The sequence below is a fragment of the Mytilus trossulus genome, chromosome 14 (genome assembly GCF_036588685.1).
Source record: "Mytilus trossulus isolate FHL-02 chromosome 14, PNRI_Mtr1.1.1.hap1, whole genome shotgun sequence".
NCBI classification, from domain to species: domain Eukaryota; kingdom Metazoa; phylum Mollusca; class Bivalvia; order Mytilida; family Mytilidae; genus Mytilus; species Mytilus trossulus.
In genome coordinates, this window is record NC_086386.1 from 44,392,990 (window position 1) to 44,415,973 (window position 22,984).

At 34.1% G+C, this 22,984-nt stretch overlaps 1 protein-coding gene across 1 annotated transcript in view; it reads right to left on the reverse strand.

Annotated features, from left to right (window-relative positions):
• LOC134697800 (uncharacterized) overlaps positions 1-17,980 on the reverse strand; it is a 32,999-nt gene extending 15,019 nt beyond the window's left edge. The window contains exon 1 of the mRNA XM_063560085.1: positions 17,843-17,980. Coding sequence (XP_063416155.1) covers positions 17,843-17,928 — 86 coding nt within the window. The 5' untranslated portion in view covers positions 17,929-17,980. The remainder of the gene's footprint in view (positions 1-17,842) is intronic.
• Positions 17,981-22,984: the final 5,004 nt, after the last annotated feature.

The window sequence follows — 22,984 nt, forward strand, 5'->3', positions numbered from 1 at the left end:
AATCACGTGATATAATCTCCTTCTGTTCTGATTCATCATCTTGTTTGGTTGAATTCTTGCCCGAATCTAAACTTTGTATCGTCTGTTCTAATGAACATATGATATAGTCTTCAAATAGTGAATTCTCTTTCTTTGAACTATCAGATTTATCGTCGTTAGCCGCATCATAAGCATCTGAAATTTCGACAACAAATTCTTGCGATAGCTTAATATTCTTGTTCTCAAACCCACCTGAGTCTGGAGCCTGTGTCCTCGGCTCATGTGGCACATTTGAACCAATCGCACTTACCTCGTCCATGTCTGAAACATTATCTTTTTCAAGATTATCCTGTAGGCGAGTTTCCACTAAAACCGACCCAGTGTTGTTATTGTCTTGTAAGGAAGCTGGGTCTAAAACATCAACAATACTTTCTTTTAGACTTTCAACTCCTCCATATACATCTGTCTCGTCCATGGGCTTTAAAGTATCTTAAGTGGGTTCCATTTCAGCCGTCACTCTTGATATTTGGCAATCATTTTCTGTTCGATACCGTCCTGGTATCAGCTCATTATTTATCAGCAGATCACCTCATTTGGCCATTATGATACCATCTACTTCTTTCAGTAAGTCTATTCCAATCAAAATATCATCTCTTATGGGGGCAATGCATACTTTCCAAATTATCTCCTTTTTACCCAGTTGAAGCTTTGCAACAATATTCATGTCAGCCTCCATTTCTTTCCCATTTTCTGCATTCAATAAGCAAGCTTTTATACCGGTAGTACCGCTCAAACCAATACAATTTGCAAAGGATCTTGAAAGTACCGTTACATCTGCTCCTGTATCAACAATAGCATCGACCTTATTGCCATTGACTTGAATTGGAATGAGTAAATCTTGTCCTCTGCCAATTTGATAATATATCTCCTTTCACAATCAGCACCAGTATCTTGTCTTCTCATAGGGCTGGGGGATCGTGATCTTTTTGGACAATCACGTTTGAAATGGCTTTTATCGCCACAAAAATAACATCCCACTGACTGTGCTGTCAAGGTAGCTGGTTTTGAATCATGCAGCATGGCCCTTTCTAAAATATCTCTTAGTGCTTTGATTTCATTCTGTAATGTTTGATTATCTGGTTTCCGAAATGAATTTACCAACTGCCTAACGCTGTCCATCCCTTCATATTGGTCAGTACTCTTTTCCTCTTCATCTTTCCACGTAACGCGTCTGGTCCTTTGTTTTGTATTATAATCAACATCCCTGCCCAACGTAGCATGATAATTGTGTTGTAGTTGTACAACAATATCTAGTGCTGAAGATACAGTCTAAGGTTGGTGGTTTAAAGCTTCATATGCTATTTTGGCGTTCTTGTGGCCCTTCAAAAAGTGTTCCGCTGCAAGTTCCTCATGTAACTCGATACTACTTGTTGGGTATGCTCTTGAGACTAATCGTCTTACTTCTTCAGCAAACTCTTCATTCTTTTCATTGTGTTGTCTTAAATCAGATAGTTTTTTTCGTGCAGTGGATGGGGGCTCTTTTCGGTTGTACCTGTTTTCCATGTGACGCGAATTGGATTCAAAAGTATCTCTTTCCTGTCGAGGAATTGCGGTCATAAATTTACTCGCCTGTCCTCGCAGGCATTCAATGAACCTATCTAACTTTTCCTCCTCTGTCCATTCGTTTCTCCTAGCTTCCCTGTTGAATGGGATAATAAACCCCTCATAATCATCCTTCCCGTCGAATGTTGGAAGTTTTTGGTGCGGAACGTCACTATTTGGTACTTTTTGTCTTGTCTGCTGTGTATTGTTACTACTGTGCATAGCTTCAATATCACTAGAAAACGAAGGTTGTATGTTTCTTATCAAATCTTGTCTATTATTTGTGTTCATAGAACTCGACCTAGACTCCCATCTTTCTATAGTGCTTAATAACGGTTTAAAAGGGGGGAGTGTTGTGGAATCCCTTGGTGTTGATGACAATGGTGTGTGTGAATTAGCATTTAGTCTGGGACTGTTCCCGCGACCAAACTGCAAACTCCCGTTCTGTCTGTCATCATCTAAATTCTGTGTTGTTGTATCCCTTTGTGTTGATGACAATGGTGTGTGTGAATTTGCATTTGGTCAGGGACTGTTCCCGCGACCAAACTGCAAACTTCCGGTCTGTATGTCATCATCTGTATTCTGAGACGATGGCCTGGGACTGTTCCCTCGACCGAACTGCAAATATCCTATTGGTTGATTATCTAAACCAAATGAAGGTGGTCTGGGACTGTTCCCACGACCGAACTGTAAAACCGATTTCGGCTTGCTATCTTGACCGAACAGAGATTGTCTGTGACTGTTCTCTTGGTCAACCTGAAAACTGTCAACTGGTTTGTTTTCACCTAACTTAGGGTCTAGGTGTTCATTATTTCCATCATATAATCCATACTTTGGACAAATAGAAGACCCAGAAAAATCGTCAACTGTGTAACCGGAGGTATTAGTTCCTGTGCTCTTAATGTCGGATTTCGATGTCTCCCGGTTCTGCAAAAACGTATTGTTCAATTCTTCTATACTTCTACTTTGTTGGTAGAGTAGCTGCATTGTATTGGCAGAAACCTCATCCTGTTTTCTAAACATATGTCATGGTGTCAGCCAAGGTTCCCATGTCGTTCCCCATTCTTTCTAACACGTTAAGCATTTTTATGCCCAACTGATCAGCATTTGGCGGGGAATCGTCGCTGACTTTTCGATCAGAACCCGTCTCTACTACTGTATCGTCATTCATGTTTATTATTAAATTGCAATTTATAAAAGATTGTAATTTTCAATCCTGTGGATCGACGTGTACTGAAAATGATTCCCTATCTAACCAATACTCTTGGCATATGTCAAGTGGTAATCTTCTAAACCACTTTTGTGCCCATATTCTTTTAGGATGAAGCCCGTCTCTTAGCAGGTGAAAATTAATATTTTGTCTGTTGTGTGATGACGAGTGGAATAGACCTGAGATAGTTGTGTAGAACAGTTTCACTCATAAGTCCTTTATTTTCTAAATTCGATCTGTAATACTTAAAAAACACGTATTACATGAAACAGTCTAAAATATGCAAATTATTATGATACAAAATGCAAATCTTGACTAAAAAAAAATAAAAAATAAAAAATAAAAATGTTTTTGTATGTCCGGTAATTTGGTGACGAGGTCGGAGCCACCGGAATTATTTTTTTTCAAATGCAAATTTTCGTCAGCTAAATTTTTTTGTAAAATTAAAACAATTTTCAGTATTTAAAGTATAAAAATCATACGATCTCATCGGAATAATTATGTTTGGGTTGTGATTGACGGGGATCCGCTTCTGGATCGCCCAATCGTCGACTCACGTGGTTTTCCAAACTGGCAACTTTCCGATGAATTTCCAAACTTCTCAGTCGAATAAATTCACAATAGTCGACACTTCTGACACCAGTGTGATGCCTGAAACATTTCTCAAGCAACGTGGGTCCTATTTGGCACCACAAATAGCAGAGATCTACAAAAAGCTTGGCTGTGACAAAAAGACGTCTGCAGTACTCAAACTTTATTTATAGAACGAACAACATAAAAACAAGTACACAATCCCGAACCCAATAACCGTTACAGTAATTAAAAAATTGACACTGTCATAGTTTAAGTACACTTGTATTTCAACATCAAAAGCTTATGTCATTCGCACTGTATATTGTCAAAGTTACGGACTTCTAATTTAATAAAAGGTTGATTTTGATATTTTCATTTGTAACCACTGTAATGACACCGGGTATAATTGACGAGAGCTTTGTTTTTATTCAAGACATTTTTTTTCATTTTTTTTTTTAACTTAAATACACATGCATGATATTCATTAGCACAATTTAAAACTTACATTCAAATGAATTCCAAGAGGATCAACATTACTATAGACATACAAATGTAGCAACTCATTCCGAACTTTATATAATTAACGACAACATTTTTTTGCCCATTTCATCATTTTTTTTCCCGAAAATTTTAAAATATAATAAGGAATGGATGGATTTTGGGTAACCTGCATTTGTGTTAAATTATTTATTAATGATCAGGTCGAGAATGCTATATAAAACCATTACCACTCATTCAAAAAAAGAAGTGTCAGCCTTTTTTTATCATACTGATTTGATTACATTTGTAGATGTCTGTTTCCGTTCGATTCCGTTAAATACCAATTCCTCAGACCAATTAGTACTTTGCGGAACGTGCAATGTGAAAAATGCCCGGCAGGCATGGCTTTTTATCAGGAATTTAATGTAAAAAAACTCATCAAAATCGGACTTGAAATAAAAAACAAATATATTTTTTCAGCCCCCCCCCCCCCCATTGGCCCCCTTTATCTCGGGTCCCATAAGAGCAATATAAATCCGTAGGCAGTCTACAAATAGAAAATTTAAATGGAATATAAAGAACAGGTTTTTATTACATTATAGATGTCGGTTTCCGTTCGATTCCGTTAAATACCAATTCCTCAGAGCAATTGGTACTTTGCGGAACGGAACGGAACGGAATAATAAATTAAAAAGTTTAAATCAGATTCAACTTGATCACTGTCTCTAATCATCGTCGGAACGGGCTGTTGGAGGCCTCTTTTTTAAAATATAATTACCGATGGAAGGAGAAAGACTTTTTGTGTAACCTGCCTTTGTGTTAAATTTTTTATTATTGATCAAGTCGAAAATGCTATCTAAAACACATCCCACTCATGCAAAAAGAGGTGTCAGACAATTTTTTTATCATACTGCTTTTATTACATTATAGATGTCTGTTTCCGTTCGATTCCGTTAAATACCAATTCCTCAGAGCAATTGGTACTTTGCGGAACGGAACGGAACGGAATAATAAATTAAAAAGTTTAAATCAGATTCAACTTGATTACTGTTTCTTATTCTCGTCGGCACGAGAGGTGGAAGGCCTCTTTTAAAAAATATAATTACCAATGGAAGGAGTAAGATTTTTTGTTTTTGTCTAAGCTGCCTTTGTTTTAAATTCTTAATTATTTATCTGGTCGGGAATGCTATCTAAAACACTTATTTCTTCTGCAAAAAGGGGTGTCAGACACATTTTTTTTTATCATACTGCTTTTATTACATTATAAATGTCTGGTTCCGTTCGATTCCGTTAAATACCAATTCCTCAGAGCAATTGGTACTTTGCGGAACGGAACGGAACGGAATAATAAATTAAAAAGTTTAAATCAGATTCAACTTGATCACTGTTTCTAATCCTCGTCGGAACGAAAGGTGGAAGGCCTCTTTTAAAAAATATAGTTACCAATGGAAGAAGTAAGACTTTTTGCCTATCCGGCCTTTGTGTTAAATTCTTAATTATTTATCTGGTCGGGAATGCTATCTAAAACACTTATTTCTTCTGCAAAAAGGGGTGTCAGACACATTTTTTTTATCATACTGCTTTTATTACATTATAAATGTCTGGTTCCGTTCGATTCCGTTAAATACCAATTCCTCAGAGCAATTGGTACTTTGCGGAACGGAACGGAACGGAATAATAAATTAAAAAGTTTAAATCAGATTCAACTTGATTACTGTTTCTAATTCTCGTCGGCACGAGAGGTGGAAGGCCTCTTTTAAAAAATATAATTACCAATGGAAGGGGTAAGATTTTTTGTTTTTGTCTAAGCTGCCTTTGTTTTAAATTCTTAATTATTTATCTGGTCGGGAATGCTATCTAAAACACTTATTTCTTCTGCAAAAAGGGGTGTCAGACACATTTTTTTTATCATACTACTTTTATTTCATTATAAATGTCTGGTTCCGTTCGATTCCGTTAAATACCAATTCCTCAGAGCAATTGGTACTTTGCGGAACGGAACGGAACGGAACGGAACAGAATAATAAATTAAAAAGTTTAAATCAGATTCAACTTGATTACTGTTTCTAATCCTCGTCGGCACGAGAGGTGGAAGGCCTCTTTTAAAAATATAATTACCAATGGAAGGAGTAAGATTTTTTGTTTTTGTCTAAGCTGCCTTTGTTTTAAATTCTTAATTATTTATCTGGTCGGGAATGCTATCTAAAACACTTATTTCTTCTGCAAAAAGGGGTGTCAGACACATTTTTTTTTTTATCATACTGCTTTTATTACATTATAAATGTCTGGTTCCGTTCGATTCCGTTAAATACCAATTCCTCAGAGCAATTGGTACTTTGAGGAACGGAACGGAACGGAATAATAAATTAAAAAGTTTAAATCAGATTCAACTTGATCACTGTTTCTAATCCTCGTCGGAACGAAAGGTGGAGGGCCTCTTTTAAAAAATATAATTACCAATGGAAGAAGTAAGACTTTTTGTCTATCCGGCCTTTGTGTTAAATTCTTAATTATTTATCTGGTCGGGAATGCTATCTAAAACACTTATTTCTTCTGCAAAAAGGGGTGTCAGACACATTTTTTTATCATACTGCTTTTATTACATTATAAATGTCTGGTTCCGTTCGATTCCGTTAAATACCAATTCCTCAGAGCAATTGGTACTTTGCGGAACGGAACGGAACGGAATAATAAATTAAAAAGTTTAAATCAGATTCAACTTGATCACTGTTTCTAATCCTCGTCGGAACGAAAGGTGGAAGGCCTCTTTTAAAAAATATAATTACCAATGGAAGAAGTAAGACTTTTTGTCTATCCGGCCTTTGTGTTAAATTCTTAATTATTTATCTGGTCGGGAATGCTATCTAAAACACTTATTTCTTCTGCAAAAAGGGGTGTCAGACACATTTTTTTTTATCATACTGCTTTTATTACATTATAAATTTCTGGTTCCGTTCGATTCCGTTAAATACCAATTCCTCAGAGCAATTGGTACTTTGCGGAACGGAACGGAACGGAATAATAAATTAAAAAGTTTAAATCAGATTCAACTTGATTACTGTTTCTAATCCTCGTCGGCACGAGAGGTGGAAGGCCTCTTTTAAAAAATACAATTACCAATGGAAGAAGTAAGACTTTTTGTCTAAGCTGCCTTTATTTTAAATTCTTAATTATTTATCTGGTCGGGAATGCTATCTAAAACACTTATTTCTTCTGCAAAAAGGGGTGTCAGACACATTTTTTTTTATCATACTGCTTTTATTACATTATAAATGTCTGGTTCCGTTCGATTCCGTTAAATACCAATTCCTCAGAGCAATTGGTACTTTACGGAACGGAACGGAACGGAATAATAAATTAAAAAGTTTAAATCAGATTCAACTTGATCACTGTTTCTAATCCTCGTCGGAACGAAAGGTGGAAGGCCTCTTTTAAAAAATACAATTACCAATGGAAGAAGTAAGACTTTTTGCCTATCCGGCCTTTGTGTTAAATTCTTAATTATTTATCTGGTCGGGAATGCTATCTAAAACACTTATTTCTTCTGCAAAAAGGGGTGTCAGACACATTTTTTTTATCATACTGCTTTTATTACATTATAAATGTCTGGTTCCGTTCGATTCCGTTAAATACCAATTCCTCAGAGCAATTGGTACTTTGCGGAACGGAACGGAACGGAATAATAAATTAAAAAGTTTAAATCAGATTCAACTTGATCACTGTTTCTAATCCTCGTCGGAACGAAAGGTGGAAGGCCTCTTTTAAAAAATATAATTACCAATGGAAGAAGTAAGACTTTTTGTCTATCCGGCCTTTGTGTTAAATTCTTAATTATTTATCTGGTCGGGAATGCTATCTAAAACACTTATTTCTTCTGCAAAAAGGGGTGTCAGACACATTTTTTTATCATACTGCTTTTATTACATTATAAATGTCTGGTTCCGTTCGATTCCGTTAAATACCAATTCCTCAGAGCAATTGGTACTTTGCGGACGGAACGGAACGGAATAATAAATTAAAAAGTTTAAATCAGATTCAACTTGATCACTGTTTCTAATCCTCGTCGGAACGAAAGGTGGAAGGCCTCTTTTAAAAAATATAATTACCAATGGAAGAAGTAAGACTTTTTGTCTATCCGGCCTTTGTGTTAAATTCTTAATTATTTATCTGGTCGGGAATGCTATCTAAAACACTTATTTCTTCTGCAAAAAGGGGTGTCAGACACATTTTTTTTGATCATACTGCTTTTATTACATTATAAATGTCTGGTTCCGTTCGATTCCGTTAAATACCAATTCCTCAGAGCAATTGGTACTTTGCGGAACGGAACGGAACGGAATAATAAATTAAAAAGTTTAAATCAGATTCAACTTGATTACTGTTTCTAATTCTCGTCGGCACGAGAGGTGGAAGGCCTCTTTTAAAAAATATAATTACCAATGGAAGGAGTAAGATTTTTTGTTTTTGTCTAAGCTGCCTTTGTTTTAAATTCTTAATTATTTATCTGGTCGGGAATGCTATCTAAAACACTTATTTCTTCTGCAAAAAAGGGTGTCAGACACATTTTTTTTTATCATACTACTTTTATTTCATTATAAATGTCTGGTTCCGTTCGATTCCGTTAAATACCAATTCCTCAGAGCAATTGGTACTTTGCGGAACGGAACGGAACGGAATAATAAATTAAAAAGTTTAAATCAGATTCAACTTGATCACTGTTTCTAATCCTCGTCGGAACGAAAGGTGGAAGGCCTCTTTTAAAAAATACAATTACCAATGGAAGAAGTAAGACTTTTTGCCTATCCGGCCTTTGTGTTAAATTCTTAATTATTTATCTGGTCGGGAATGCTATCTAAAACACTTATTTCTTCTGCAAAAAGGGGTGTCAGACACATTTTTTTATCATACTGCTTTTATTACATTATAAATGTCTGGTTCCGTTCGATTCCGTTAAATACCAATTCCTCAGAGCAATTGGTACTTTGCGGAACGGAACGGAACGGAATAATAAATTAAAAAGTTTAAATCAGATTCAACTTGATCACTGTTTCTAATCCTCGTCGGAACGAAAGGTGGAAGGCCTCTTTTAAAAAATATAATTACCAATGGAAGAAGTAAGACTTTTTGTCTATCCGGCCTTTGTGTTAAATTCTTAATTATTTATCTGGTCGGGAATGCTATCTAAAACACTTATTTCTTCTGCAAAAAGGGGTGTCAGACACATTTTTTTATCATACTGCTTTTATTACATTATAAATGTCTGGTTCCGTTCGATTCCGTTAAATACCAATTCCTCAGAGCAATTGGTACTTTGCGGAACGGAACGGAACGGAATAATAAATTAAAAAGTTTAAATCAGATTCAACTTGATCACTGTTTCTAATCCTCGTCGGAACGAAAGGTGTAAGGCCTCTTTTAAAAAATATAATTACCAATGGAAGAAGTAAGACTTTTTGTCTATCCGGCCTTTGTGTTAAATTCTTAATTATTTATCTGGTCGGGAATGCTATCTAAAACACTTATTTCTTCTGCAAAAAGGGGTGTCAGACACATTTTTTTGATCATACTGCTTTTATTACATTATAAATGTCTGGTTCCGTTCGATTCCGTTAAATACCAATTCCTCAGAGCAATTGGTACTTTGCGGAACGGAACGGAACGGAATAATAAATTAAAAAGTTTAAATCAGATTCAACTTGATTACTGTTTCTAATTCTCGTCGGCACGAGAGGTGGAAGGCCTCTTTTAAAAAATATAATTACCAATGGAAGGAGTAAGATTTTTTGTTTTTGTCTAAGCTGCCTTTGTTTTAAATTCTTAATTATTTATCTGGTCGGGAATGCTATCTAAAACACTTATTTCTTCTGCAAAAAAGGGTGTCAGACACATTTTTTTTTATCATACTACTTTTATTTCATTATAAATGTCTGGTTCCGTTCGATTCCGTTAAATACCAATTCCTCAGAGCAATTGGTACTTTGCGGAACGGAACGGAACGGAATAATAAATTAAAAAGTTTAAATCAGATTCAACTTGATCACTGTTTCTAATCCTCGTCGGAACGAAAGGTGGAAGGCCTCTTTTAAAAAATACAATTACCAATGGAAGAAGTAAGACTTTTTGCCTATCCGGCCTTTGTGTTAAATTCTTAATTATTTATCTGGTCGGGAATGCTATCTAAAACACTTATTTCTTCTGCAAAAAGGGGTGTCAGACACATTTTTTTATCATACTGCTTTTATTACATTATAAATGTCTGGTTCCGTTCGATTCCGTTAAATACCAATTCCTCAGAGCAATTGGTACTTTGCGGAACGGAACGGAACGGAATAATAAATTAAAAAGTTTAAATCAGATTCAACTTGATCACTGTTTCTAATCCTCGTCGGAACGAAAGGTGGAAGGCCTCTTTTAAAAAATATAATTACCAATGGAAGAAGTAAGACTTTTTGTCTATCCGGCCTTTGTGTTAAATTCTTAATTATTTATCTGGTCGGGAATGCTATCTAAAACACTTATTTCTTCTGCAAAAAGGGGTGTCAGACACATTTTTTTATCATACTGCTTTTATTACATTATAAATGTCTGGTTCCGTTCGATTCCGTTAAATACCAATTCCTCAGAGCAATTGGTACTTTGCGGAACGGAACGGAACGGAATAATAAATTAAAAAGTTTAAATCAGATTCAACTTGATCACTGTTTCTAATCCTCGTCGGAACGAAAGGTGTAAGGCCTCTTTTAAAAAATATAATTACCAATGGAAGAAGTAAGACTTTTTGTCTATCCGGCCTTTGTGTTAAATTCTTAATTATTTATCTGGTCGGGAATGCTATCTAAAACACTTATTTCTTCTGCAAAAAGGGGTGTCAGACACATTTTTTTTTATCATACTGCTTTTATTACATTATAAATGTCTGGTTCCGTTCGATTCCGTTAAATACCAATTCCTCAGAGCAATTGGTACTTTGCGGAACGGAACGGAACGGAATAATAAATTAAAAAGTTTAAATCAGATTCAACTTGATTACTGTTTCTAATTCTCGTCGGCACGAGAGGTGGAAGGCCTCTTTTAAAAAATATAATTACCAATGGAAGGAGTAAGATTTTTTGTTTTTGTCTAAGCTGCCTTTGTTTTAAATTCTTAATTATTTATCTGGTCGGGAATGCTATCTAAAACACTTATTTCTTCTGCAAAAAGGGGTGTCAGACACATTTTTTTTTATCATACTACTTTTATTTCATTATAAATGTCTGGTTCCGTTCGATTCCGTTAAATACCAATTCCTCAGAGCAATTGGTACTTTGCGGAACGGAACGGAACGGAATAATAAATTAAAAAGTTTAAATCAGATTCAACTTGATCACTGTTTCTAATCATCGTCGGAACGAAAGGTGGAAGGCCTCTTTTAAAAAATATAATTACCAATGGAAGAAGTAAGACTTTTTGTCTATCCGGCCTTTGTGTTAAATTCTTAATTATTTATCTGGTCGGGAATGCTATCTAAAACACTTATTTCTTCTGCAAAAAGGGGTGTCAGACACATTTTTTTTTATCATACTGCTTTTATTACATTATAAATGTCTGGTTCCGTTCGATTCCGTTAAATACAAATTCCTCAGAGCAATTGGTACTTTGCGGAACGGAACGGAACGGAATAATAAATTAAAAAGTTTAAATCAGATTCAACTTCATTACTGTTTCTAATCCTCGTCGGCACGAGAGGTGGAAGGCCTCTTTAAAAAATATAATAACCAATGGAAGGAGTAAGATTTTTTGTTTTTGTCTAAGCTGCCTTTGTTTTAAATTCTTAATTATTTATCTGGTCGGGAATGCTATCTAAAACACTTATTTCTTCTGCAAAAAGGGGTGTCAGACACATTTGTTTTTATCATACTGCTTTTATTACATTATAAATGTCTGGTTCCGTTCGATTCCGTTAAATACCAATTCCTCAGAGCAATTGGTACTTTGCGGAACGGAACGGAACGGAATAATAAATTAAAAAGTTTAAATCAGATTCAACTTGATTACTGTTTCTAATTCTCGTCGGCACGAGAGGTGGAAGGCCTCTTTTAAAAAATATAATTACCAATGGAAGGAGTAAGATTTTTTGTTTTTGTCTAAGCTGCCTTTGTTTTAAATTCTTAATTATTTATCTGGTCGGGAATGCTATCTAAAACACTTATTTCTTCTGCAAAAAGGGGTGTCAGACACATTTTTTTTGATCATTCTACTTTTATTTCATTATAAATGTCTGGTTCCGTTCGATTCCGTTAAATACCAATTCCTCAGAGCAATTGGTACTTTGCGGAACGGAACGGAACGGAATAATAAATTAAAAAGTTTAAATCAGATTCAACTTGATCACTGTTTCTAATCATCGTCGGAACGAAAGGTGGAAGGCCTCTTTTAAAAAATATAATTACCAATGGAAGAAGTAAGACTTTTTGTCTATCCGGCCTTTGTGTTAAATTCTTAATTATTTATCTGGTCGGGAATGCTATCTAAAACACTTATTTCTTCTGCAAAAAGGGGTGTCAGACACATTTTTTTTTATCATACTGCTTTAATTACATTATAAATGTCTGGTTCCGTTCGATTCCGTTAAATACAAATTCCTCAGAGCAATTGGTACTTTGCGGAACGGAACGGAACGGAATAATAAATTAAAAAGTTTAAATCAGATTCAACTTGATTACTGTTTCTAATCCTCGTCGGCACGAGAGGTGGAAGGCCTCTTTTAAAAAATATAATTACCAATGGAAGGAGTAAGACTTTTTGTCTAAGCTGCCTTTATTTTAAATTCTTAATTATTTATCTGGTCGGGAATGCTATCTAAAACACTTATTTCTTCTGCAAAAAGGGGTGTCAGACAAATTTTTTTTTATCATACTGCTTTTATTACATTATAAATGTCTGGTTCCGTTCGATTCCGTTAAATACCAATTCCTCAGAGCAATTGGTACTTTACGGAACGGAACGGAACGGAATAATAAATTAAAAAGTTTAAATCAGATTCAACTTGATCACTGTTTCTAATCCTCGTCGGAACGAAAGATGGAAGGCCTCTTTTAAAAAATATAATTACCAATGGAAGAAGTAAGACTTTTTGCCTATCCGGCCTTTGTGTTAAATTCTTAATTATTTATCTGGTCGGGAATGCTATCTAAAACACTTATTTCTTCTGCAAAAAGGGGTGTCAGACACATTTTTTTATCATACTGCTTTTATTACATTATAAATGTCTGGTTCCGTTCGATTCCGTTAAATACCAATTCCTCAGAGCAATTGGTACTTTGCGGAACGGAACGGAACGGAATAATAAATTAAAAAGATTAAATCAGATTCAACTTGATCACTGTTTCTAATCCTCGTCGGAACGAAAGGTGGAAGGCCTCTTTTAAAAAATATAATTACCAATGGAAGAAGTAAGACTTTTTGTCTATCCGGCCTTTGTGTTAAATTTTTAATTATTTATCTGGTCGGGAATGCTATCTAAAACACTTATTTCTTCTGCAAAAAGGGGTGTCAGACACATTTTTTTTATCATACTGCTTTTATTACATTATAAATGTCTGGTTCCGTTCGATTCCGTTAAATACCAATTCCTCAGAGCAATTGGTACTTTGCGGAACGGAACGGAACGGAACGGAATAATAAATTAAAAAGTTTAAATCAGATTCAACTTGATAACTGTTTCTAATTCTCGTCGGCACGAGAGGTGGAAGGCCTCTTTTAAAAAATATAATTACCAATGGAAGGAGTAAGATTTTTTGTTTTTGTCTAAGCTGCCTTTGTTTTAAATTCTTAATTATTTATCTGGTCGGGAATGCTATCTAAAACACTTATTTCTTCTGCAAAAAGGGGTGTCAGACACATTTTTTTTATCATACTACTTTTATTTCATTATAAATGTCTGGTTCCGTTCGATTCCGTTAAATACCAATTCCTCAGAGCAATTGGTACTTTGCGGAACGGAACGGAACGGAATAATAAATTAAAAAGATTAAATCAGATTGAACTTGATCACTGTTTCTAATCCTCGTCGGAACGAAAGGTGGAAGGCCTCTTTTAAAAAATATAATTACCAATGGAAGAAGTAAGACTTTTTGTCTATCCGGCCTTTGTGTTAAATTCTTAATTATTTATCTGGTCGGGAATGCTATCTAAAACACTTATTTCTTCTGCAAAAAGGGGTGTCAGACACATTTTTTTTATCATACTGCTTTTATTACATTATAAATGTCTGGTTCCGTTCGATTCCGTTAAATACCAATTCCTCAGAGCAATTGGTACTTTGCGGAACGGAACGGAACGGAATAATAAATTAAAAAGTTTAAATCAGATTCAACTTGATTACTGTTTCTAATTCTCGTCGGCACGAGAGGTGGAAGGCCTCTTTTAAAAAATATAATTACCAATGGAAGGAGTAAGATTTTTTGTTTTTGTCTAAGCTGCCTTTGTTTTAAATTCTTAATTATTTATCTGGTCGGGAATGCTATCTAAAACACTTATTTCTTCTGCAAAAAGGGGTGTCAGACACATTTTTTTTATCATACTACTTTTATTTCATTATAAATGTCTGGTTCCGTTCGATTCCGTTAAATACCAATTCCTCAGAGCAATTGGTACTTTGCGGAACGGAACGGAACGGAATAATAAATTAAAAAGTTTAAATCAGATTCAACTTGATCACTGTTTCTAATCATCGTCGGAACGAAAGGTGGAAGGCCTCTTTTAAAAAATATAATTACCAATGGAAGAAGTAAGACTTTTTGTCTATCCGGCCTTTGTGTTAAATTCTTAATTATTTATCTGGTCGGGAATGCTATCTAAAACACTTATTTCTTCTGCAAAAAGGGGTGTCAGACACATTTTTTTATCATACTGCTTTTATTACATTATAAATGTCTGGTTCCGTTCGATTCCGTTAAATACCAATTCCTCAGAGCAATTGGTACTTTGCGGAACGGAACGGAACGGAATAATAAATTAAAAAGTTTAAATCAGATTCAACTTGATCACTGTTTCTAATCCTCGTCGGAACGAAAGTTGGAAGGCCTCTTTTAAAAAATATAATAACCAATGGAAGAAGTAAGACTTTTTGTCTATCCGGCCTTTGTGTTAAATTCTTAATTATTTATCTGGTCGGGAATGCTATCTAAAACACTTATTTCTTCTGCAAAAAAGGGTGTCAGACACATTTTTTTTTATCATACTGCTTTTATTACATTATAAATGTCTGGTTCCGTTCGATTCCGTTAAATACCAATTCCTCAGAGCAATTGGTACTTTACGGAACGGAACGGAACGGAATAATAAATTAAAAAGTTTAAATCAGATTCAACTTGATCACTGTTTCTAATCCTCGTCGGAACGAAAGGTGGAAGGCCTCTTTTAAAAAATATAATTACCAATGGAAGAAGTAAGACTTTTTGTCTATCCGGCCTTTGTGTTAAATTCTTAATTATTTATCTGGTCGGGAATGCTATCTAAAACACTTATTTCTTCTGCAAAAAGGGGTGTCAGACACATTTTTTTTATCATATTGCTTTTATTACATTATAAATGTCTGGTTCCGTTCGATTCCGTTAAATACCAATTCCTCAGAGCAATTGGTACTTTGCGGAACGGAACGGAATAATAAATTAAAAAGTTTAAATCAGATTCAACTTGATCACTGATTCTAATCCTCGTCGGAACGAAAGGTGGAAGGCCTCTTTTAAAAAATATAATTACCAATGGAAGAAGTAAGACTTTTTGTCTATCCGGCCTTTGTGTTAAATTCTTAATTCTTTATCTGGTCGGGAATGCTATCTAAAACACTTATTTCTTCTGCAAAAAGGGGTGTCAGACACATTTTTTTTTTATCATACTGCTTTTATTACATTATAAATGTCTGGTTCCGTTCGATTCCGTTAAATACCAATTCCTCAGAGCAATTGGTACTTTGCGGAACGGAACGGAACGGAATAATAAATTAAAAAGTTTAAATCAGATTCAACTTGATCACTGTTTCTAATCATCGTCGGAACGAAAGGTGGAAGGCCTCTTTTAAAAAATATAATTACCAATGGAAGAAGTAAGACTTTTTGTCTATCCGGCCTTTGTGTTAAATTCTTAATTATTTATCTGGTCGGGAATGCTATCTAAAACACTTATTTCTTCTGCAAAAAGGGGTGTCAGACACATTTTTTTATCATACTGCTTTTATTACATTATAAATGTCTGGTTCCGTTCGATTCCGTTAAATACCAATTCCTCAGAGCAATTGGTACTTTGCGGAACGGAACGGAACGGAATAATAAATTAAAAAGTTTAAATCAGATTCAACTTGATCACTGTTTCTAATCCTCGTCGGAACGAAAGGTGGAAGGCCTCTTTTAAAAAATATAATAACCAATGGAAGAAGTAAGACTTTTTGTCTATCCGGCCTTTGTGTTAAATTCTTAATTATTAATCTGGTCGGGAATGCTATCTAAAACACTTATTTCTTCTGCAAAAAGGGGTGTCAGATACATTTTTTTTTATCATACTGCTTTTATTACATTATAAATGTCTGGTTCCGTTCGATTCCGTTAAATACCAATTCCTCAGAGCAATTGGTACTTTGCGGAACGGAACGGAACGGAATAATAAATTAAAAAGTTTAAATCAGATTCAACTTGATTACTGTTTCTAATTCTCGTCGGCACGAGAGGTGGAAGGCCTCTTTTAAAAAATATAATTACCAATGGAAGGAGTAAGATTTTTTGTTTTTGTCTAAGCTGCCTTTGTTTTAAATTCTTAATTATTTATCTGGTCGGGAATGCTATCTAAAACACTTATTTCTTCTGCAAAAAGGGGTGTCAGACACATTTTTTTTTGATCATACTGCTTTTATTACATTATAAATGTCTGGTTCCGTTCGATTCCGTTAAATACCAATTCCTCAGAGCAATTGGTACTTTGCGGAACGGAACGGAACGGAATAATAAATTAAAAAGTTTAAATCAGATTCAACTTGATTACTGTTTCTAATCCTCGTCGGCACGAGAGGTGGAAGGCCTCTTTTAAAAAATATAATTACCAATGGAAGGAGTAAGACTTTTTGTCTATCCGGCCTTTGTGTTAAATTCTTAATTATTTATCTGGTCGGGAATGCTATCTAAAACACTTATTTCTCGTGCAAAAAGGGGTGTCAGACACATTTTTTTTTTTTTATATCATACTGCTTTTATTACATTATAAATGTCTGGTTCCGTTCGATTCCGTTAAATACCAATTCCTCAGAGCAATTGGTACTTTGCGGAACGGAACGGAACGGAATAACAAATTTAAAAAGTTAAAATCAGAACCAATGTTTCTAATCATCGTCGGAAAGGACGACGTGAGGTCAGTCTAGATATCATAATGCATGACTTGCAAATGCGTTAATTTCATGATAATTTATCAGGACAATCCGACATATTCATTTACAGAATAGTTCCCCGATGTTATACATTATTGCACATTTCACCTGTGAAGATGAGATTATAGTACATTTGTGTTATTTGTATATGGAAAACCGTAAAACACAGAAATATTAAAGTTTGTTTTGTTTTAAAGATTTTTCGAAATTTTGATAAATGCCCCCTTTGGATACCTTAAATGAAATTCTGTTCCGTTCCGTTCCGTTCCGTTCCGTTCCGTAAAGTACCAATAGCCTTATAATTATATATGTAAATGATTAATAAAAAGAAAAATGGGGGTTAATGGGGAAATTTTTTAAGGCATACAAAAACAATAGGATTTCAAAAATCTGACTGAAACTCCAAATCATGACAAGCGTATATCATAAAAGTTCATATTCGGAAATTCTATGATTCATCGAAATTAATTTTGATTTAATTTCAAACATAAAGAAGGTAAAAAGAGCTAAAGTGCTTTTTTGGTAGATTATATTTCGTCTCACCCCGGTTTAAACTGAAAAAAAACAATGAGAACATTACGGAGTTTAATAAATAAAACAAATACCTTGTTTGCAAATCGTCTTTCTCCCTTTTCATCACTCTTATTGTTTCTTCATGATCTGATATGATGCCTTTATGGTGCGTGTGCATCCTGTTTAATTCTGATATTGTGTTGTCCTTTTGACTAAGTTGGTGTTTTAATGACTGCCGCCTTAAAGGATAAGAAGATACGAATTAACCTGTTTATTACTCATAATTATTTTAATAAGATGACAGTGATTGTGTATTTTTAAACAATGATAATTCATCTTTTTAAGCAAATTTTCAGAAATTTTTTTTTTTGCTGTTAAATCTGGGTTGTTCTTTTTTTCAAGTTTGAAAAATGTGAACTAATCAATCTTCTCCTTACATTTTACGGTAATCGTTTGTTATTTAAGAATTTGTTCATACGTAATCATTAATGCAAAAAAAACTAAAACATAAAAAGGAGTTGTGGCATGTTTGGCAATGAGACAACTATCCATTAAAGTAAAATTTATTAGGCAATCGCACAGTCTCGTACAATCAGAAACCCAATAAACTCTGTTTCCATAAAGACATGTATGACGTATATTATTACTGGACCACTATACATTTTTTTGTTTAGGGGCCAGCTCAAGCACGCCTCCGGGTGCGAGTTTTCTTACCGCACGGAAGACCCATTTGTTGCCTTCGGATGTTATCTGCTCTTTGGTCGGGTTGTTCTCTTGTGACACGTTCCCCATTTCCATTCTCAATCTTATTTGTATATCATATATTATCTAATTTTTTTTTAATTAACTTGCTATTAAAATCCGTCATATACCTAGCTTGCAGATCGTCTTTTTCTTTATTTATAACTCTAATGGCTTCTTCCTTTTCTGATAACATGCGTTTCTGATTATTGACCATTCTATACAAATCTGTGATCTTGTTGTCCTTTTCATTAAGTTGATTTGAAAATGTTTGTTGCCTAAACAGTTAAAAAAAATTGTATATGCCTTTATTATATTTTCAAAAATCCGTTATTAAAGATAGTTAATACTTTTACTATATTTAGCTTGCAAAGTAAGTTAATGTAATGATAACGAAAATGACCGTACTGATAACATGTTAGATTGTTATCTAAATGCTGTTTACGACTATAAAGATGAAGTGTATTCTATAAAACTTGTTTTCTTTTATATGTTGTTTATTTGGGTTCTTTTTTATAATGGAACATTCTAAATCTGTTTTGCTCAAGCAAATGTATATGTAATTTTTCAATAAAATCGCATAAAAGAGGAATGGATCGTTTTCGTGTATTTATTTTGTCAATCAGGTAAAAACCATAAAAATGAATAACAATAGTCAGATTAAATTTAAAACAAACTGCTTATATAATTATCAAAGATAAACATTGAGATTGAATACAATTTTGATACTAAGAGTTATTAAAACACCAAATTTACCAAAAAATGCACTAGACATGCGTTTCTTCTATATTAAACTATAACTGTTATTTTTTTTCATTATATGAGAGGAATATTATCAACGAAATACATCCTTGCAAAAAATTAAACAACTTTTGTTTTGCAGACCTGCTGAAAGTACCTATGCTATATTCTAGACTAGATTTTCAGCATTCGTAAGGTCATTTGATGAGGTCATGCTATTTGTAAGGTGCAAAAAAGTCTCTGCACTCATAATCTTTCTGTTTGAACCGCGTCGTGGGTTCTACTATAGACATACATAATTGCAATCTTATGCACTATATAAAAAATTTCTTTGACAAAACCATGCATTAAATTACAATTACAGTAACATACAATTATCAAAGTATTGCATTGAATTACACATAACATTTTGTTAATTCGAGAAAAAGGTCTAAATATAAAGCAGATTTATCGATGTCGTTAGTATCTTTAATTTCAAGTTCACTTGGATATATGAAATGTAAGTGATCGCTGAATCTATTATTATTAAGAGACAGTACATCATCAATATACCGAAAGGTGAAATTAAAAGACTGGGCTAATTTCTTTTCTCTTTTTGTACAAGCCTTTGGATAAATTCTGATTCATATAAATATAAAAACAAATCGGCAAGCAGAGAAGCGCAATTGGTACCCATTGGGATTCCAATAGGCTGTTGGAAGACCAAACCTCAAAATACAACAAATCTGCTGTCAATCTTAAGGTCCAGCATGGCAGTGATATCCTCGTCTGTATATTTTCTCCTTGACTCTGTATAATTTGTGTCAAAAGAAGCTTAATTCCATGGAGCCCAAAACTAGATATTTAAAACGTCTAGTGCCCTTTTTGTTTAAGAAACATAAGCTGACGAGTTCTTTCAGTCGAGCTTTGAGTTAAGTATGTGGAATAGTGGAATAAAGAGTTGAAAAAACAAAGGGTGTAATGTTGTAACAATGTTTTAATAATTACACAAATGTTTGATTAAGTAATGCATAGATTTCCGATTGCATGTAAAGTAACAAAAGCTGCATAATACATAACCTGCAATTACTTGGGAAAATGAAAATTATTTTCATATGCATTACGATTACAAATATGCATTACCCAATGCCTGCCATTAATTTAATTCATTTTTTTTATTAAATAACCGTTATCAAAAGTGGTATTCATGTTGATGGAAACAAATTTGGTACTACAGTGTGACATTGATATATAACAACTCCTGGAAGAATTCCAGATTCTCTTAATATAGGAAGGATTTACAGAAGGCAACAGGTAACTACATACATAAACTGCATGTGACATATACTATTGGTATCAGCATCGGATTGGACCTGAACTTTACAACTACTGCTGATATTAATTATTTGGATAGCAAAAGGGTCTGGAATGTTCTCTTGGTTAAACAACATCACTGTTCTATATTAGTCATATTTAAATTGAATTCTTTGAATTAGTGTTTTAAGTCATGCCGGCTAAAAAAATCAACATATATTCTACTAATTTATTACAAATAACAATAATAACAATAGTATTGATGTGTTTCTTGTTTTTTCTTTGCACTGATAGATATAAAGGACAAGACGAATTATCAAACTTTATTATTGTCGACACATATTTAAACAATACAAGATTTAACAACAACAAAAACAAATAAACAGAGAATTACAAGAATGAACAACACATGGTCAAGACAATCTGACTTCATATAGTCACAAATGTTGCTATTTATTTTAATTTCTTTCCTTTATCTTAATCTTTTTGTTATTATGGGGCAATTCTAAAATGTATTTTCCTATTTGGATTGAATCAACAATTAAGCTTTTTTCAGTACGTTACGCGTCTATATTTCTATGTGAACTAACATTTTATACCAAAAATAGTTTTACTCATTTGCTTTATTTGATTATGACATACTTGCTATGATGTTCTCTTTCTTTTTCTTCCAGTGATCTCTTCATTTTTTCATAACTTTTTTCGTTTTCATCAAAAACCATTTGTATTGATTGCCTCCTGAATATATAACAATTTTAAAAAAGTTTAAATAGCAATTTTTCTGATACATTTTTTTTTTAATACAACACACTTCCTGCATTTTTAAAGATTTTACAAAACAGCATTACTTTTACCTTCTTGTTAAATCACATGCACATTTGATGACTATCCTACTATCACATTAACAAGGGAAAATTCTATCTGTTTATATAAGAAGCTATTGTTTTCACTATAGATAATATGTTTAACCCTTTCATGAAACGGGAAACTTTTGATAAATATATTAAAGAAGATGTGGTATAATTATCAAAGGTACCAGGATTATAATTTAGCACGCCAGACGCGTGTTTCGTCTTCATAAGACGCTCATATCAAAATATTTATAAAGGCAAACAAGTACAAAGTTAAAGAGCATTGAGGATTCAAAATTGCAAAAATTGTGCCAAATACAGCTACGATAATCTATGCCTGGGATAAGAAAATCCTTAGTTTTTCGAAAATTCAAAGTTTTGTAAACAGGAAATTTATAAAAATGACCACATTATTAATATTCATGTCAACACCAAAATGATGACTATTGGGCTTGTGATACCCTCGGGGAAGAAACGTCCACCAGCAGTGGCATCGACCCAGTGTTGTTAATAATTATCAAAGGTACCAGGATTATAATTAAGCACGCCAGACGCGCGTTTCGTCTACATAAGACTCATCAGTGACGCTCATATCAAAACATTTATAAAGCCAAACAAGTACAAAATTGAAGAGCATTGAGGATTCAAAATTGCAAAAATTGTGCCAAATACAGCTACGATAATCTATGCCTGGAATAAGAACATCCTTAGTTTTTCGAAAATTCAAAGTTTTGTAAACAGGAAATTTATAAAAATGACCACATTATTAATATTCATGTCAACACCAAAATGTTGACTATTGGGCTTGTGATACCCTCGGGGAAGAAACGTCCACCAGGAGTGGCATCGACCCAGTGTTGTTAATAATTATCAAAGGTACCAGGATTATAATTCAGCACGCCAGACGCGCGTTTCGTCTACATAAGACTCATCAGTGACGCTCATATCAAAACATTTATAAAGCCAAACAAGTACAAAATTGAAGAGCATTGAGGATCCAAAATTCAAAAAATTGTGCAAAATACAGCTAAGGTAATCTATGCCAGGGATAAGAAAATCCTTAGTTTTTCGAAAATTCAAAGTTTAGTAACAGGAAATTTATAAAAATGACCACATTATTAATATGCATGTCAACACCGAAATGATGACTACTGGGATGGTGATACCCTCGGGGACGAAACCAGTGGGGTATGATTGCCAATGAGAAAATTGTCACCAAGAGACGAAAATGACACAGACATTAGCAACTATAGGTCACCGTACGGCCTTCAACAATGAGCAAAGCCAATACCGCAAAGACAGCTATAAAGGCCCCGATATGACAATGTAAATCAATTCAAACGAGAAAACTAACGGTCTTATTTATATAAAACTGAACGAAAAGCAAGCATGTAACACATAAACAAGCGACAACCACTGAATTACAGGCTCTTGACTTGGGACAGGCAAATACATAAATAATGTGGCGGGGTTAAACATGTTAGCGGGATCCCAACCCTCCCCCAACCTGGGACAGTGTTATAACAGTACAACATAAGAACGAACTATAAAAATCAGTTGAAAAGGCTGAACTCATCAGATGGACAAAAATACAAGTGGACGTGGCCG